Genomic DNA, 18,819 nt, shown 5'->3' with positions numbered 1-18,819 from the left:
AAGAATCTGAGGCTAGATTTGAGCTTGGTCTTACTGACTTCAAGGAAAACGATACTAAGTACAAGGTGGTTAGAGCTTTAGAATTCTTAGATCCTAGGATGAGGGCATCAGGGAAGGTGACATGTAGGAAGTGATGCTCTGAGATTTTCTGGGTCTGTAGCCTCATGCCTCAACATCGCCTTTCTTAGACTCTCTTACCCTTCTATCCTACCACCTCTACAATTAGCCTATGCCTCACCAAAATACAGATTAGCAACTGCTCTGCAACTTACAGTGCCAGAGAGCATGTGGGACACTGAGAAGGCGAATGACTTTCCCATAATCTCTTGGCCATATATATTGAAGACAGGACTTAAACTCAGGTCTTTCTGACTTCAAGATCTATTTAAATTTTTTTTATTCTCTGAAAACCCTTCTCCTCTGTCATAGAATCAATATTAGCAGAAGAGTGGTAAGGGCTAAGGCAGGGGGTTAAGTGACTTGCTCAGGGTCATAGCTAGGAAGTATCTGAGGTCAGATTTGAATTGAAGATCTGACTGTAGGTCAGGCTTCAACTCCACCCAGCTGCCTAGTTTGCCCCTCCTCTCAGTCCAAGACCCATCCTTTATTCATCCTATTATGGCCACCTCTCATCCCCATTTTACTGAGTCTCAGCTCTGAAAAGTTAAGGGACTTGCCCATTTCCATGTATCTCCCAAGTGGTAAAGTAGGATTCAAACTCAGAACTTCTGACTTCAGTTCCAGTGATCTTTCCTTTATACATGACAGCGGTTTAGACAATGGCATGTAGGGCTCCAGCTGGTCCATCCATGTCATAATCATTAACTTCTCCAAGGACCCCCAAGGGACTGGGAAGAGAGCACTGCTCTGTAAGTGGGAGCTTAGTCACCCCTAAACAGCTGCCTCTCCTTTTATGACTTGCTCCCTGGCAGGGTTCGTTTTTTTGGTATTTGGCTGTTTGTTTGCCTGAACCCTGGGCTCCTCTTGCAGCCTTTGATGACAACAGCTTTTACTGTAACTGGTTATCTGTTCCCATTCCTAAATCTTTCAGAGACATGGGGGGTGGGAGAGGAAGGAGAGTTTCAAAGCAGGTGGGCAAGGGAGAAACACAGGCTGGATAGGAATAACAGCTGCAACTCGGGGCTGGATGTCTCAGAGAAGCATGGGGTACGTACCCAGCCCAGGAGGCTGAAGGGGACATAACCAAGATGGCCCTTTGCTCTGGAGGGAGGAGTAACAGGGGATTGGAATTCTGGGTTCTTGTCTTAGATCTGCTACTTATTCCGGGTGTGACCTTAAGCAAGTTACTGATCTACTCTGGGCGTCCATTTTCTGTCAAATAAAAGGGGTTGGATCAAGTGATCCCTAAGGTCCCTTTCAGCTGTGACATGCTAGTTTCCATGTTCTAATGTACTTTTCAGCTCTGGCCTTCCATGCTCTGTGATTCTCATAACCGTCTTGGAAAAGGGGGTGTTGTAGCTTATATTCACCCCCAACTGCCCATTCCATCTCCTCCGAATTGCCTTGTATTTACCTAGTTTGTGTTTATTCTCTTTATATGGACAGCTAAGTGGCCCAGGACAGAGAGAACTGGGCTTAGAGCCAGGAAGACTTATCTTCCTGAGTTCAAATCTGGATTCAGACACTAGCTAGATGATCCTGGGCAAGTCACTTAACCCTTTCTGTCTCAGTTTCCCCATCTGTAGTAAAATGAGCTGATGAAGGAAATGGCAAACCACTCCAGTATCTTTGCCAAGGAAATCCCAAATGGGGTCATGAGATCAGACATGATTAAACATATTCACACATTCTCTTTATATATATAGCATATACTTGTATGTGCACTTGCCTCTTCCATTAGAAAGTAAACTCCTTGAACATCATACACAGTAACAGCAATATTGTATGGTGATCAGCTGTGAAAGGCTTTACTCTCAGCAGAACAATGATCTGGGACTATTCTGAAGCACTTTCGACAAAGAATGCCATTCATCTCCAGAGAAAGAACTGTGGGAGCTGGATGTATGCAGATCAAAGCATACTGCCTTTCACATTAACTTTTATTTACAGTTTTATTTTGGGGTTTGGGTTTTAGATGAGTATTCTCTTACAACAATGCCCAATGTCGAAGTGTTATGCATGATTAAAAAAAAAAGAAAGTAAATCTGAGAACAAGGATTGTTTCATCGTCTTTTCATCCCAGTGCCTGGCATATAGTAGTTTCTTACTATATGTTTGTTGGATCAGATTGCCTACAGTGCACAAAGTCCCATGGCTGGTGCTGGCAATACAGAAAGGGATCAAATTCAGGTCCTGCCCTTCTTGCAATTCATAATTTAATTGGAGAGATAAGACACACCTGTGAAAAAATAACTTAAAAAAAATCAGATGACTTTTGTTAAGTGTCTAAAGAAGAGTGTAGACTACAAGTATAGGAATGAGATCAAAGAAATAGGAGATATCACTGTGAGCTGGAGTTATCAGGGAAGGCTCCTTGAAGGAGGAGGGACTTGGCCTGGGCCTAGAAGGGTACAAAGAGTAGAAGAGGAAGGGTTTTCCAAACCCAGGAAAGAGCTGAGTGAATCTAGGGGGTAACCAGAGGCATTTGAGGAACAGTTAGGATACCCATTGGATTTAAGCATAGGGCACATATAAGGAGTAGTATGAAATAAGGTAGTTTGGGTCCGATGGTAGAGTCCTTGAAGTCTAGGACTTAAGGAATGGGCAGAAAACCCCTGAGGGTTATCCAGTGTAAATGGATTTCCCTCTCCAGCTTCTCTGACAGTTCCAGCCTCAGTAGGAATCATAGAAGATATCTGACCAGGGTTAAGATATGATTCAAGTACTGTGTTAGGAAGATTAATCTGGCATCAATGTACAGGATAGGCTGGGAGAGGCAAGGTGAGATTGGAAGCAGGAAGACTGGTTCAGGCTAGTTATTAGGATTATAATTATGATGATGATGATTGGAGCTAAGATCTTTTCTTTCCCAGGGCAGTTCTTTATACATCCTTCAGCTGTGGCTTAATTTCACTCTGGGGGCTTAGGATGCGATTGTACTGGAAGAGACTTCTAAGGACCCTGAAGACCTCTCTTCACCCCTGAAGACAAGGTGGAAGACGTTACCGAGTAAGAAAGGAAATCTAGAAAAAAGCACTGCGCTTAGAATCAGAGGACCTGGGTTTCACTTTTTGTTCCCATCTCCAACTTGCTGGGTGATGGGGAACAATTCAATTAATCTATTTGGGTTTCTAGTCCCAGTTCTATTAATCCTCTTTCTCTTGTCTGTAAAATGAAGAGAATCACATTTCTTCTGACTATGTCAGAGGGTTTCAAGGATAAATCAATATGGCAGCCTGAAAGGGGTCTAACTATTACCAAATATTATGTAAATGCAAAAATTTTAATTAACATTTTTATTCCTGGAATATTTCTTAGGGTGGGGGGGATCTCTTTCACATTTGTTTCTGGTTGTTGTAGAGAGCTGGTAACTCTCTCATCTCTAATCCCTGACAAGATTCATCATCTTCTTTTTCCTTAAGGTACTCTGAGGTTTTCTTTCCCCAAAGATTATAAATTCAAACCTATAAAGGACTTAGAGATCCTCTAGTCTACTTGTTTGTTTTACATTTAAGGAAATTGATGCTCAGAGAAGTTGTGACTTTCCCAATGCCACTCATTATAGCAAATAGCAGAGCTGGAATTCAAACCTTCTGACTGATCCTGGAATTCCTTACCTCATTCAATCAATCAAGTGTTTAAATAATTACTATATTCCAGGTTCTATGTTAGGCATTAGGAGTAAGAGTACCAAGAATCTGAAAAATCCCTAATTGCAATGGACTTCATTCTAAAAGAGCAGAAAACAATAAATATATCCAACATTATTGTTGTTCAGTTGATATTCAGTTGCATCATTCTCTTTATGATACCATTTGGAGTTTTCTTGGCAAAGATACTGGAGTGGTTTGCCATTTCCTTCTCCAGATGATTTTACAGATGAGGAAACTGAGGCAAATGGAAGGAGATTAAATAATTTATCCAATGTCACTTAACTAGTCTCTTAGGTCAGATTTGAACTCAGGAAGATGAGACTTTCTGACTCCAAGCCCAGAATTCAGATATATCTACTGATATAACTCCAGATATGCCTATCAGATATACCTCCTAGCTGCACATATAGCAATATATATACAGCACACACAGCAATAAACTCATACAGCAACAATAAAACATGTACAACAATAAATATAGGTGGGATAATATAGAGTAAATACACACACACACACACACACACACACACACACACACAAAGTAGTTATAAAAACATGATAGCCTGGGAGGTAGGGCACAAGCTGTTGGGAGGATCAGAAAAGGCTTCCTTTAGAAGAAGCAACTCTATTCCTGACGTTAGGGGATAACTGGGACAAAAGAGTGGAGTTAGGAGATGGAAGGTGGTGAAAGAGGGAAAAAAGAGAAGACAGATTCGATTTGATGGCAGAGTTTGGGAAGGGGAATACTGTCCAATTTATTTTTTTACCAATCTGTATATTTTTCCCACCTTTGATAAAAATGACAGCTATTAGTGAAATTATTACAATCTCCAAAGTAACTACTACACAGATGGAACCCAGTGCCACAAGCCAGAACACGGAATCCTGTAGAACATCCCTAAGCACCTTTGTGGTAGCTCCGGTGTGTAATGAATACTTATTGGGTGGGTGGGTAAGGTTGGGGCCAGGTTGTTTGGTATTAAAAGGTAAAGAAATGACCCTACCAACACCTTTCCCCACCCCCAACCATGAAAAGAGAAAGGGATTTTCCTCTTTCTCTTTTTCTTGAGAGAAGTCAAATTCTGAGAAGGAGATTTCTCTGAAAGCCACGGGAAGATCCAACCACCAGATCCCAAAGACAGTGACTTATAAAACTCTGCTCCCTCTCGGACTGATAACAAGGACATTTAACAAGTTTTCCTTAAGATATAGTCGTCTTCCGAAGTTTCTTGGCAGCAAGAAGGTGACTCTTCGTTCCAGAAGGCCATGTTGTTGCGCTTTCCTGGGAGAGCTAGCGAACTTAAGCTAAGTGCCGGGGTGGTTTTAAAATTTTTCGTTCATTTATTCATTTTTAAATCCTAAGGAACTCCCGTAGACAGAAGGCTCGGAGGGGCTGCGATCTAGTAAGTGGTGGAGGAATGACCACACCAGGGACGTCCCCTCTCCAGGACGTCTTTATTAAAGTTACAAAGCATTCTGAGCCCCACGATTTCGTCTAGAAGCAATCACTTTCAGAGGAAGGTATTAGTTCCATTTTACAGAGAGAAGAACGGAGGCGCAGACTTGCTCATAGCATAAGACGAAGCCGTGCCGGACGGAGCTAGGACTTGACCCCAGATCTCGGAACTCCCGATCCAGGTCTTTTGGTCGCCGCGACACCTGGCCACTCCAGCTCTAAGACTTTCCTTGGCCTGAAAGGATGCTTGAGGTTCCCAGTCTGGCGAACCAGAAATTCTGGCCCCGGGGCTCTTCCCGCTCCCCTCCTCCGGTAGGGACCTGCTGCCCCCGGGGTAGGCGGAGGGAAGGAGCGAGGAGGGGGCGGGGAGGCTTGAGGCCGAGGCCGCCCCCGCTCAGACCCCTCCTCCCCGCGGACCCTCCCCCCTGCCATAAAGCCGCCGCTTGGGTGGCCAACCCACTCCCGCTACCGGCCCCGCTCTTAGTCAGGCCCCTGGTCTGGGTCCTGCCGGGCCATGGCGGCGCTCGGGGCGCTGGCCACGAAGTTGTGGTGCATCCGGCGTCTGCTGGTCCTGCTGGCCACTCCGCTGGTGCTGCTGCCCATCCCTTTCAGCCTCCCACCCCAGGTAACAACTGTCTCTAACCCCCGTCCGTAGCCCCGGGCATCGAAGCCTGCGAGCGTCCTGGCTGGCACTCGCACAGGTGGACCAACTTGCGTGTCCCTTCCCCGGGGACGGCGCAGCGAGAGCGTCAGACCCGGGGCAAGTCGCTCTGGGCTCCCCGCGTTCTCTCTCGTCCTTCTTCCTCCTTTGCTTAGGGTGCCCTCTCCAGGGTCCTCCCCCTTCCCTGTTCCTGCCCTCCCCAGTCCGGAATCCCAGAAGTAAGAAGACAGCCTTCTCCAGGGAGAGCGCATTACCTCTTTCCTTTTGTTGAACGATTTCTCAGCGTCTCCTCTCTTTAGCTCTCTGTCCTTCTCTGTCTTTCTGTTCGGTCTCCTGTCATCGCTGTCCTCACCCGTACTCATCAGGCTCCGCGGTCTCTCTGCACAGGAGAAGCCCCTGGGTTCCGAGTCTATTTAATGGAGTTCTGAGAAATCCACGAAGCTTGTTGAGAGCTGAGGGGTTGGGGGGAAAGTTGTCTGCTGGGAAAGGTTCTTCTGGACAGTATGTTGAAAAGAGCACTGGCTTGGTTGAGAGTCAGGAGATCTGGGTTCTAGTCCCAGATTTACCTTTCATTTGCTGTGTGACGTTGGGCAGTCATTTCCCTTCAGTGGACCTTCTTTTCTCCACTTATGAAATGAGTCTGTGGGTCCAAAAAAATTGTTTTTGGTGAAGATATTTTATTTTATCAATAATAATATTGGTAATAACACATTTCCAGAGCCTGTTGGTCTAAATGATTTTTAAAGACTTCTCCAGTTGTGATATAATTTGATTTCAAATCTCTTCGTCACCTGCCAATCCAGCTCCCACTTGCTGTGGGAAAATTACTCTCCTAATTCCTCTCATTCCCAGTTCAGTGCCGTATGCTATTACGGCCTCTACTTGCTAGGTCAATCCATCTTTAGTTTTTCTGGCCCTCTGAAGAAATAACCCCCTTATTACCCTAATTTCCAGGGGTTCCTCCCACTCTCTCCCATCAGTATCTCTCCATAGTGCTCAGGCTTCAGCCACCTACACCTGCTTGGGGTTGGAGTCTCCATCTTTCAACATTTGGACTAACCAACCCCCAACTCTGACCCCTTTCAAAACATCCTCTCTTCACATTTGAGTCCATTGTCACCTAAGCAGACACTGTATTTAGACATCTTTGGGCTTAATATCAGAAGCCACCTCATCCTTATCTTCTGACTCCCACTTTGATCTTCTTAGCCCTCCTCATTTGGACCCCAGAAAATATGATAGACTGACTCCCAGAAGTATAGTTTAAAGATCCCTCTTTGGGGAAGGGAAAGGAAGGAAACTTTTGCTCATCTGAGGACAGTCTCAGGTGGATTCAGGAGGGCCTCAGAAGAAGAAATTCCCCTTTGACCATTGCAGAAGAGTTGCTAATCTGCATTAGTGGAGGGAGTCCATCCTCCCAGGAACCCTGTGATACCAATGAAATGACAGGTCTTGATTTCTCCCTCCTCAAGGACCCAACAATCTGTCTTACAGAACTGTTGTGAGAGACATATTTTATAAAATGGGAAGAACCCTAGTAAGGTTATCTAACTTTTACCAGTGAGAAGCCATAAACATTGACTCCGATAAGCTATGTCCATCAACACTTCTTGTTCCAGTTACTTGTGGAGAAGAAAGAAAATTGTTGTGAGTTCCAGGGTTCTTTATTTTTTCCACTAATGAATGAATTGTGCAGTTTGGAAAAAAGAAAGCAGAACATTTGGAAGGGACTAATAAAATAGGTCTTGATAATTTGCAGCACAGATACTTAGTACGTGGTTGGATTTTTAGCAGATTTTCTTCTTTTTCCTATTCTTCCCTCCACTCTTTCCTTTCTTCTCTTTCCTTTCTGCTCTTCTTTTTTCATCTCACCTCTTCTCCTCTCCATTCCTCTTTCCTTTTTCTCTCCTTACCTCTTTCTTCCTCTTCTCCACTCTTCTCTCTCCTCCTTTCTTCTCACTTCTCTCCCTTTATTCCTCTTTTCTTTTTTCCTCTCCTCTATTTTATCTTCCTCTTTCCTCCACTTGTCTTCTCTCTTCTTTCCCCATCTCTCCTTCTCTGATTTCTTCTCCTTTCTTCTTCTCTCCACCTCTCTGTTTGTCCTCTTGCTCACATCTCCTCTTTTGATCTCTTCTCTCTTTCCTCTTCCCCTCCTTTCCACCATTCCATCCTTTCTTTTTTTCTCTTCTACTCCTTTTATCTTTTATCCTTTCCTCTCTATCATCCTTCCTTTTCTGCTCTTCTTTTCTTCTCCCCTTCTCTCCTCTTCTTTCCCCTATACTTCCACTTTCTCCCCTTTCTCCTTTCTTCCCACTCTCTTCTTTCCCCTATTTTCTCCTCTTCCCTCCTTTCTTCTTTTCCTCCCCTCACTCCAGTTTCTCCTCTCATTTCTGGTTTCTCCTCTCTATGCTTTCCTCTCTTCTCCATTCTTCTTTTTCGTTCTCCTCTCAATTTCTCCTCTTTTCTTTTTCATTTCCCTTTCCTTTCCTTCCCTTCCCACTACACTATTCCAACCTAATCCTAGGATGCATTAAGTATTATTTTAAAATTTAAGGCAAGAGAAGAGTACTGGAGAAGAGTTTAGCTTCTCTTGCATCTGCACACAGTATTTGTAGATTTTAAGGAACAAATAGGCTCTTCTGCTAGAACAGAATTATCTGAGGTCAGAAACTATACCTTAATATCATTCATCATTAATTTGGGAAATATCCATTAAATATCTGCTATACAGAGTTGTTGGGCAACTAGATAGTACATTAGACAGAGTTTGGGGTTTGTAGTCGGGAAGACTCATCTGCCTGAATTCAAATTCTACCTCAGACACTTCCTAGATGTGTGAGGCTGGGCAAATCACTTAACCCTGTTTGCCTCAGTTTCCTCATCTGTAAAATGAGCCGGAGAAGGAAATGGCAAACCACTCCAGTATCTTTGCCAAGAAAACCCCAAATGGGATCACAAAGAGAGAGACATGACTGAAAAATGACTGAATAACAACAACAAATACAGATTATACTAAAAGTCTTTGTGTACTTAATTTATTAAAGCACTAAGACGTTGGCATACAAGGTACTGTGCTAAGTATTATGAGAGAGAGAGACAAGATTTGATATATTTCCTGCCCTCAGGGAACTCAGGCATTATTTCTGATCAGTGTGTGCGTGTGTGTGTGTGTGTGTGTGTGTGTGTGTGTGTGTGTGTGTGTAGTGATCTGAACCTATCATTACTTTGGTACGTAGATAACGCCTTTGTACTTCAGAGAAGTGTCTGTATCCTCTGTGTCTTTGAGAGCTGTCTCAGGGTCTGAAAGTTCAAGGGACTAGCTCATAATCACACAGCTAGTATATGATAGAAGTATGATTTGAACCCATGTCAACTCGAAGCCAATGCATTCTACCCGCTAGTACACATAATTATATAAACACATTGAACACAAATTAGGCTATGATAAGCAGGTAAGTGGAAAGCAAAATTTATGAATTCAAAGAAGAGACAGCTTCTTTTTGGGCTGGGGGATCTGGGAAAATTACGAGAGTTATTCAAATGACATTTTGGAGATATAGAAGGAAAATTAAGTCAAGCAAGTATTTCCTGAAAGTCTTCTATATGTGCAGTCTCGCACAAGGCTAAATTGTGGGCAATATGGAGAAAGATAAGGCAGTTACTTCTCTCAGGGTGTTTGCGCTCTTCATGGCAAGACAAGATGGATATATGTAGGAAATAGAGAAAGGTTCTAGATTAGAAATAACCAACTAAACTATAAGACACAGATTCCAAGTACAATGAAAAGAAAGGGAGGGAAAGGAGGCTGGCATGGCCAGGAAAACTTAATGAAGGAAGCGGTGGGCATTGAACTTTCTCCACAATGGTCAAATATGATTTTTCTTAAGTGCAGGTTTGACTGTGTCAGTCTGCTCATTGGATTTCAGTAGAGCTCTCTGTTGCTTTGAGAAAGAAGAGTCATGTAAACTCCTATTTGTCTTCTAAATCTGGCTACAGCCTACCTTTTCAGCCACAATACTTTCCCTCACTCTACATAGTGCAGCCAAACTGACATTTCTTTCTTCTCGCTGGACATTACATCTCCCATCTTTGTGCCTTTGCACTGCCAGTCCCTCATGTCTAGAATGTCCTCCCTCTTTCCTTCCACTTCATAGAATCCTTTACTTTCCTTTAAGGCACAGTTCAATCAGGTGGTGCTTTGAGAAGTGATACAGAAAGCCTTTCTTGACTCCTTCCCTTCCGTTCCCCATCCAGTTGCCATTAACTTCCCTCCCCAAGTTCTTTTGCATTTTTTTTTACTTTGTCTATTCTTCTATATGCACATGTTATCTCCCTTGATAGATTATGGTTTTCTTGAGGGTAGACACTGAGCCACCTATCTGACCCATCCCTGATACCTAGCATAGTTCCCATAAGCACCGAATAAATGTTTGTTGATTGATTGAAGCATTTGGATTGAGTGGAGGGCAGAGAGCAGTAGGAGCAAAGCCCTATTTGGGCAGTGTCTGCAGAATCAAAGGGAAGTCAAGATGATGGAAACAATGTGGGCCAGGTTTGAGTGATGGGGCTTATTGGATTGCATCCTTCTTGGGACACTGTTGTCATGGGGGCATAAAAAAAATCACAACTTTAGGAGTCATATCCTGACCCTGTTACTGATTCTCTTGATAGCTTTGGGTGAGTCATTCTCTCTCTCTCTCTCTCAGTCTCAGTTTCCTCATCTATAAAATGAGAATAATGATCCCTGCCCTGCTACCTTCAAAATAAAATGTTGTACAAGGAATGAAGGAGAAAATAGATACCAAAGTGTTTGAACAAACAAGATTGCTCTGTAGTGTCAGTAAAAATGTCCTGAATTTGGTGTCAGAGGACCTGGGTTCAAATCCCGTTATTATCCATATGCATATCCATGTCCATATGCATATGCATATCCATATCCATATCCATATCCATATCCATGATCTTGGACAAGACACTTTCCTGGGCCTCCATTCCCTTATCTGTAAAATGAAGGGCTTAGTCTAAATCGAGTGTTCTTGAGTTGGGGCTATGAAACTTGTTGGTTTTTTTTTTAAACTCTTATCTTCAATCTGAGAATCAATACTAAGTATCAATTCCAAGGCTGGATTGAGGTAAGGGCTAGGCAATTGGAGTTAAGTGACTTGCCTGAGGTCACACAGCTAGGAAGTGTCTGAGGTCAGATTTGAACCCAGGACCTCCACTCCTCATTTCATCTTCATGAATTCAAATCTTACTAGTTATATAACCCTGGACAAGTCACTTAACCCCATTTGCCTCAGTTTCCTCATCTATAAAATGAACTGAAGAAAGAAATGGCAAACCACTCCAGTATCTTTTCCAAGAAAATCCCAAATGGGGTCTTGAAGAGTGGAACATGACTGAAGCAACTCAACAATAATGATAAATTCTGAGAAAAAGTCTGTAGGCTTCATCAGATTGTCACAGGAGTCCACGACACACACAAGAAGCTTAAGAATATTTTTTTGAGGAAACATGTAAAAACAACTGAAAGTTATATGTTGAATTTATTATATGTAAGCTATAGATAAGAGTCAAATAAGAGTCAAAGCTTCACATAAAGTTCTTTTTTCTCCCTGGTTTTTGTATGTGGAAATGTACCATTTGTATGTTCTTTAAGAACATTTAATAAAAAAAAAAAAAAAAAAAAAAAAAAGAATCCTTCTCAGATCTCTTTTAGTTGAAATGCTCCAAGTCTATAGACTCCTGAATCCATTGTACCAGGAGTGAATACAGTAATTTTTGGTAAGTCTTTATTTAAATCTGAGATGGTCATGAGTCTGTAACACAATTCTCCCCAGTGGCATTCACTGGTGGCTGCCTTTTAGGGACATCAAGAATACCATATTGCCTAATGCCATTCAAAGAATAATTGTAGGGGCAGTAGGTAGCACAGCGGAAGAGCGCCAAGCTGGAAGTTGGGAGGACCTGGGTTCAAATCTGGCCTCAGACACTTCTTAGCTGTGTGACCTGGGGTAAGTTACTTAACCCCAATCGCCAAGCCCTTACAATATTAGGTACTTAATATTGATTCTAAGACAGAAGATGAGTTAAAAAGAAAAAGAATAATCATGGCAATGTGCCAAGTTTATATGCCCTTCTACAGGTTACAATACACTGTCTTCAGATCTTCCTTATATGGATCTCAAAACATGTCACATACTCCTGCCTCCTAAGTAAACTCCAGTGGCTCCCTATTACTACCAGGATCAAATATAAAAATCCATTTGGCCCTCATAAGCTGGCTCGTTCCTACCTTTCCAGTCTTATTACACCTTAGTTCCCACTATGTACTCTGTGATCCAGTGGTGTTGGCCTTCTGGCTGTTACTCGAAAGAGCCACTCCATCTGATTCATCTGATTTATCTGATTCCAGGCGTTTGCGCTGTCCATCTCCTTCTTCCTCTCTGCCTCCTGGACTCTTCTGAGCTCCAGCTAAAGTCCCACCTTCTGTGATAAGGCTTTCCTGATCTCTCTTTAGGCTCCAGTTTATATGGAATATACATGGATATACATACACATTATATAGATTTAGAGTTGATTACATTAGACTATGAGCTTCTTGAGAACACGGATGCTTTTCCTCCTTTCTTTGTATTCCCAGGACTTAGCCCTGTGCCTGGTATATAGCAGATGCTTCATAAATGTTTGCTATTAACTGACTGACTTCTGTGAGGTTGTTGCAAGTGTATATTAGTCCTGAGGCAGTTAGGTAGCACTGCGGATAGAGAGCCAGACCTAGAGTTGGGAAGATATAGGTTCAGATCTGGCCTCAGACACTTCCTAGCTGTGTGACCCTGGGTAAGTCACTTGACCTCACTGCCTAGCCTTTGCCTGTTCTGTCTTGGAATCAATAAGTATCAATTCTAAGGCTGAAGATAAGGATTGTTATTATTTTTTTAATGAATATTATTCCTATTTGACAGAGGAGAAAATAGGTTCACATTGGGCATTTGACTAACCCAAGGTCACTTGGCTGAGCTAAGAATTGAAATTGGGTCTGTGGATACCAAAGCAGCACACTAAACTAGATGCTGAATATAATCGGTCCTCCAGGAGGGTAGTGTAAGTTGGAAATGTGAACAGGGTCAGAGAAATCCCCAGATGACAAGCCCTTTCTAGGCCCCTAAGGGAAGTTGAGGATAGGTTTGAAACCTTTTGAGGTAAATGGCACTGAGGGTGACCTTACCTTCCTGTACCCTGCCCCAGCGCCTGGCAATTCCTGCCCTCCCTCTCCCCCAGCCAGAATGCAGGACTGTGAGAGCAGAGACTCTAGGACTGACCCAGGGGGAACAATTCTTACATTATGTCCTAACTCGGGAATGTTGTCAGCAGGGATGGAAATAGAGTGGGATGCCGGGCTGGAATGCTGAGATTGCAAGTTTCCATCTCACCAGGAGACCCTGCTTTCATTACAAAGAGTGCCTTAACTCTGCCTGAAAGGGACTAAGCCAGTTTGGCTGGAGGATAGAGCTTGCACTAGGGAATGATGTGAAGTGTTTGCAAGCCTGGGAACTTCACTGTCCTGGAAGGTATGAGTTGGGGAAACAAATGACACCCTTGCAAATAAGGAACCCGAGTTTACCAGCCTACATTTCCTTAGCAGCCTAACTTCCCTCTCAGAAGTCCACAGAGAAAAAAAAGAATTCAAATTGAATAACTTTATTACTAATCTGGCTGATGCATGTATTTGTTGCAGAGGCAATCACCAGGGAACTGGTGGAGGTGGAGCAGTGGAAAGAGTTCTGGACTCAGGAAGACCTGAGTTCAAATCTCATTTCAGACACTAGCTGTGTGACTCAGGCAAGTCACTTAAACTCTATCTCCCTCAGTATCCCCATCTGTAAAATGGACTTAATAACAACATCTACTTCCCAGGGTTGCTGTGAGGATCAAATAAGATAATATTTGTAAAGCACTTAGCACAGTGCCTGACACATAGTAGGTGCTTAATAAACATTTGTTGCCTTCCTAGAGAGGCAGAGGTATGCTATGGGAGGAAGAAGACTGAGCCTGAGTTTGAATCTGGGTTTTGACACTACACTTATATATTATAGTCAGGGAACTCTGGAAAATTTACTTTTCTGCCTCTCAGTTTTCACCCCTGTAAAATGCCACAACCATACTCGTATTGGCTATCTCAGTGTTGTAAGGAAAGTGTTTTTTAAACTACCTTTGTAGAGGCCACATAGTACAGTGGAGAGGGCACTAGATTTGAAGGGTTCAAATCTAGTCACTATCACTTATTGTGTAACCTTGGAAATATGGCAACTTCCTGAGACCTCAATTTCTTTACAAAATTAAGGGGTTGGACTAAATGATTCCTAACTTCCCTTCTAGCTCTTAAACCTACAATCCTATGATCTAGAGGACAGCTAGATAGCACAGTGGATAGAGTACCAGACCTGGATTGAGAAGACCTGAGTTCAAATCTAGTCTCAGATACTTCTAGCTGTGTGACTCTGAGCAAGTCACTTAACCCTGATTACCTAGTCCTTTCCACTCTTCTGTTTTAGAATTGGGACTAAGACAGAAGGTAAGAGTCTTTAAAAATCAATGTCCATCAGATTATAGCTCAAATCATATGATCCTACCGAGGTTGAGAGGTGGAAGTCACACTAAATGATCTCTTCGAGCTCTTCCCTCTTGTATTCTTACTTCATAGAGGACTTTGCAAACATTATGTTAAATACTAGCAGTATGTTGAAGAGGCTTATCATAGGATCCCAGATCTCCAGATGGAGGGACCTCAGAGGCCATCTAGGTCAATGCCCTCATTTTATTGATGGAGATACTGAGGCCCAGAGAATTCAGTGGACTTGTCCAAGGTTACATGGCTCGAAGGCATCTAAGCAGGAGTCAAACTTAGGTTTTCTGGCTCCTTTCACTGTATTCCACCTGTGCTATTGTCGTAATTATGTTTATCTTATTTTGTTATTTTCTAAAATCCTTACCTTCTTCTTAGTATCAATTCTAAGATGGAAGAGAAGCAAAGGCTAGGCAAAAGGTGTTAAGTGACTTGCCCAGGGTCACACAGCTAGGAAGTGTCCGAGGCCAGATTTGAACCCAGGTCCTTCTGACTCCAGGCCTGGTTCTCTATCTACTGTGCCACCTCGCTGCCCATTGCTTATTAAAAAAGGATCATTTGAGGCCATCTTCAGATACTCCCCCCTTTGATGGAATCACTCCCATGTTGAAAGCTTCTGGGTCTAATCCTCTCCCAGTTCTGTGTTTTGGCAGCTAGGGGGATTGGGGCTCTCTATTTCTCCTTCTGTGACACAGAGTAAAAAAGAGCCTGGCCTTCACCCCAGGCTGCTGGGGGACTGGGCTCGAGGTAGGATGGGGGTAGGGAGGACAGAAGCTGGCAACCCTAGGACTTCAATAGAAGAAGGTGCTAGGGGAGGTGGAGTAGGATTGTGTGTCCTGGCACAGGGGGAACTTAGGAGCTAGAATGGCAATGGGTTTGGGGTGGGGGAAGGAAAGAAGCCCAGGGTGGAGGGGTCTTGGCAGGCCTGTGTGGGAGTTTAAGATCTGAATAGAAGAGGGTGCAGAGTTTAGGATGTGTGAGGCATGATTGGCACCACAAGTGAGAACAGGCAGGGGGAGAAACTCACAGGGTTCTTCCTGCCTTACTCCCATCTTGAATGGGACAAAAAAGTGCTAAGGCCAATGGGACTCCTGCTAGCTGAACTTTGTTCAGCTGTCCTGCCTGAGATGTCTCTGCAGTTCTTAACCAAAAGTTTACTTTGGTGTGTTGCAGAAAGTTTAGAAAAATCTAAAAAATTTAGATTCTACTAAAACCAGTATTAAACCACTGATAAGGAGCCACCAGTCTGGAGAGTGTAAGCTCCTTCAGGGCAGGAATAACTTCATTTTTTTTTGTCTTTGTATATATACACACAGTCCCTAGTACAATGCCAGGCAGATGGTAGATGTGATAACAAATGGTTGTTGAAATTGCCCAATATGGAAATATATTTTTCGTGATAATACATGTATGACCCAGATCAAATTGTTTGTCATCTCTAGAAGTGGGGGAGGGAAGCAAGTGAGGGAGACAATTTGGATCTTATAAATTCAGAAAAGATATGTTGAAAATCGTTATTACGTGTAATTGGGAAAATAAAATACTTCCAAGAAAAAAAGTGAAGATTGATTGACTGATAAAACAATGCTTGTTGATCAATTAATTGTCTGTTACTATTGTGTAGTGGAAAACATCCTGGATTTGGATGAGAACCTTGGTCCTGGTTCTGGTTTTGCTATTGACTATTATGGTATCGGCCATGATAGATCTTCTTTTGTGACCTTGGGCCAGTTGCTTCATCTCTCTTGGCCCTTGTTCTTTCCTTTATAAACTGAGATGGTTGAAGTAGAGCAATGGTTCTCATCAGGAACTGTGATTGGGTAACTGTTGACTTAGAGGGGAAAAAAATTATATCTTTATTTTTCAATTTTGAATGCAAAAAGAATAACAGTAAAGCAACCACATTCTGAGAAGGGATCTCTAGGTTTCTCCAGACTGCCAAAAGAATCTATGACATGATCAAGGTTAAGAATCTTTAGACCAGGGGTAGCTAGTTACCACAGTGCCAGGCCTGGAATTGAGAGGGCCTGGATTCAAATATGGTCTCAGATACTTCCTAGCTTTGTGATTCTGGGCAAGTCACTTAACCTCAGTTGCTATCCCTTACCATTCTTCTGTCTACTGATTCAAGACAGAAGGTAAGAGTTTTTTAAAAAAGAATCCTTGGACTAGAGCTATGTTGGCAAACCAATGGCACGAGTGCCAGAGCAGGCTGTTCTCCACCTCTCCACTGTGCCTGAGGACGTTTTTCACATCATACTCTGCTCAGCAGCCCAATGGGAACACTTCCTCCCTCCTCTGTCTGGGGTAATGGGGCGGTTCACATGCAGTGTGAGGGTGCAATTTGGGCACTTGGTCTCTAAAAGGTTCACCATCACTGGACTAGAGTATCAAAGAAATCTTCTAGCTCTAACATTCTAGGTGACTGTCTTGGTGAACCACAGTATCAACATGCATGGAAACAGAGTCTACTTCTTCTTGACTTTTTAAGTACTCGACTGCAAACCTAGGTCAGAGCAGTTGAGGCTCCGTCTAGGGCACTGAAATTTAGAGTGTGCCAATTGTACTTGTAGTCCTTCAGCAGTATAGACATGGCTGAGTTTAGGACCTAATTGCCTAGAATAAAAAGTTAAATTAGGAGGCTAGTGTATGACATACTCCCTCCTCTAAATATTCTTCCCCATTTTTCATTCCCCCAACTTTGAAGTAGGCTCTTCAATGGTGACTGCACAGTAACATGTGGTTCCCTCTCATTCCCTGATAGTTGATAAATTTGTTTTAAAAACTGATTTTAGACCATGTTTTGGGCTACTTGCCCTAAGTGCAAAAAATTGTTCATTAAAGCTCTCTCTAACTTAAATATGGATGTAGCATGGGCATGGGACTGGGACCTGGTAGACCTTGTTCTAGTCTTGATTTAGGCTTTAATTGACTAAGTGACTTCTGGCAATGACTTCCCTTGTATAAGCCTCAGTTTCCTCATCTGTAAAATGAAGAAGTTGAGCTAAATAACCTTTAAGGCCCTTTTCATCCTGGACATTTTATGATTCTGAGTTGAATCCCATTTAAGCCCAAAGCTTAGCCTTTGATCTGATGAGAATAGGACCAGTTCTTCTAGGATAGGGTTTGGTTCTCAGGTCCACACCCAGCCACAAAACCATCTTTGAATGTGAGTGCTCCAGACTGCATCAGCCTTCCCCCCTTTTCACAGAGGCTTAGTTTTATCGTTTGGGACTTTAGGCAAATCACTTTCCTTTCTGGGGCTTCTGTTTTCTCTTCCATAAACAGGATCTAAATGACTTCTTGCTCTGATACTCCATGTTCTAAGATATGGACTTATTGATGCTGGGATAGAAAAGAGCAGGGTTTGCTCTTGTTAATAAATTCCATTTTATAATGAACTTTTTGACTCTGACTCTGATGGAACCCCACACCCCGCTGGGGAAGCAAGACTAAAATAACTCTATCAAGGGTCTAAAGTGCAGTGAATTAGACTTCTCTCCCACGGTGCCTTAGATCCTAAGGCAATCAGCTCCATTCTGAGCCTTAAATCATACAATGTTAGAGGCCAGAGAACATTTGGTGTAAGTCCCTCTTTTTTCAGAGGAATGGACAGCAGCAGAGACTGGAAGGGACCTGCCCAAAGTCACTCCATTAAAAGCAGAGCCAGGATTAAAAGTCAAGTTGCCAGATTCCCCATCCAGCCTCTTTCTAGTATGTAGAAATATCAGTCTCAGCCACAAAATTCCTATAATTGAAGAATGTTTGACAAAATAAATAAAAATACAATACAATGTAGATAATGCTAGTTTGTGGTTTTCCAAGTCAATATACATCCACAGAGATAATTTTTAATTGAATTTGATACTACTGCAAATTGAATAGTATCATTTTCCCCCTCCTAGTGAATGGTCACTTTTGTAAATGGAGCCTCACTTTTGTCACTAGTTGTCCCCAATACCCCCAAGTTGAGGAAGAAATTATTCATCCTGATTTTTGAATATGACTATTTCAAATTCAATTAGATTCAAATTCAAATTCAAGGATAGCCTGGGCACTCAGCCTTCTGCTCAACTATGCGGGGTAGACAAAGGTCTTTGACAAAATTCCTGCCCTCAGGGAGCTCACTCTATAGTAGGGAAGATTATGCACACCCACAAAATGATTAGAATTGTAGCATAAGATGGGACACCAATATTTATTTACTTATTTGAGGGGAGGCAATAGGATATTAAGGAAAGAACACAGTCGGAGAGCCTGGATTCCAAGTCTTTTCTCTGGTGCTTATTCCTGGTGTGACTCT

The 18,819-nt window shown here is 42.7% G+C and overlaps 1 protein-coding gene across 1 annotated transcript in view; it reads left to right on the top strand.

Moving 5' to 3' along the window:
• Positions 1-5,707: 5,707 nt before the first annotated feature.
• SLC13A3 (solute carrier family 13 member 3) overlaps positions 5,708-18,819 on the top strand; it is a 79,860-nt gene continuing 66,748 nt past the window's right edge. Inside the window, 1 exon segment of the mRNA XM_044663807.1 lies at positions 5,708-5,854. Coding sequence (XP_044519742.1) covers positions 5,744-5,854 — 111 coding nt within the window. The 5' untranslated portion in view covers positions 5,708-5,743.

This window comes from Gracilinanus agilis, chromosome 2 (genome assembly GCF_016433145.1).
Source record: "Gracilinanus agilis isolate LMUSP501 chromosome 2, AgileGrace, whole genome shotgun sequence".
Taxonomy (NCBI): Eukaryota; Metazoa; Chordata; class Mammalia; order Didelphimorphia; family Didelphidae; genus Gracilinanus; species Gracilinanus agilis.
This window is presented reverse-complemented; position numbering and strand designations above follow the sequence as displayed.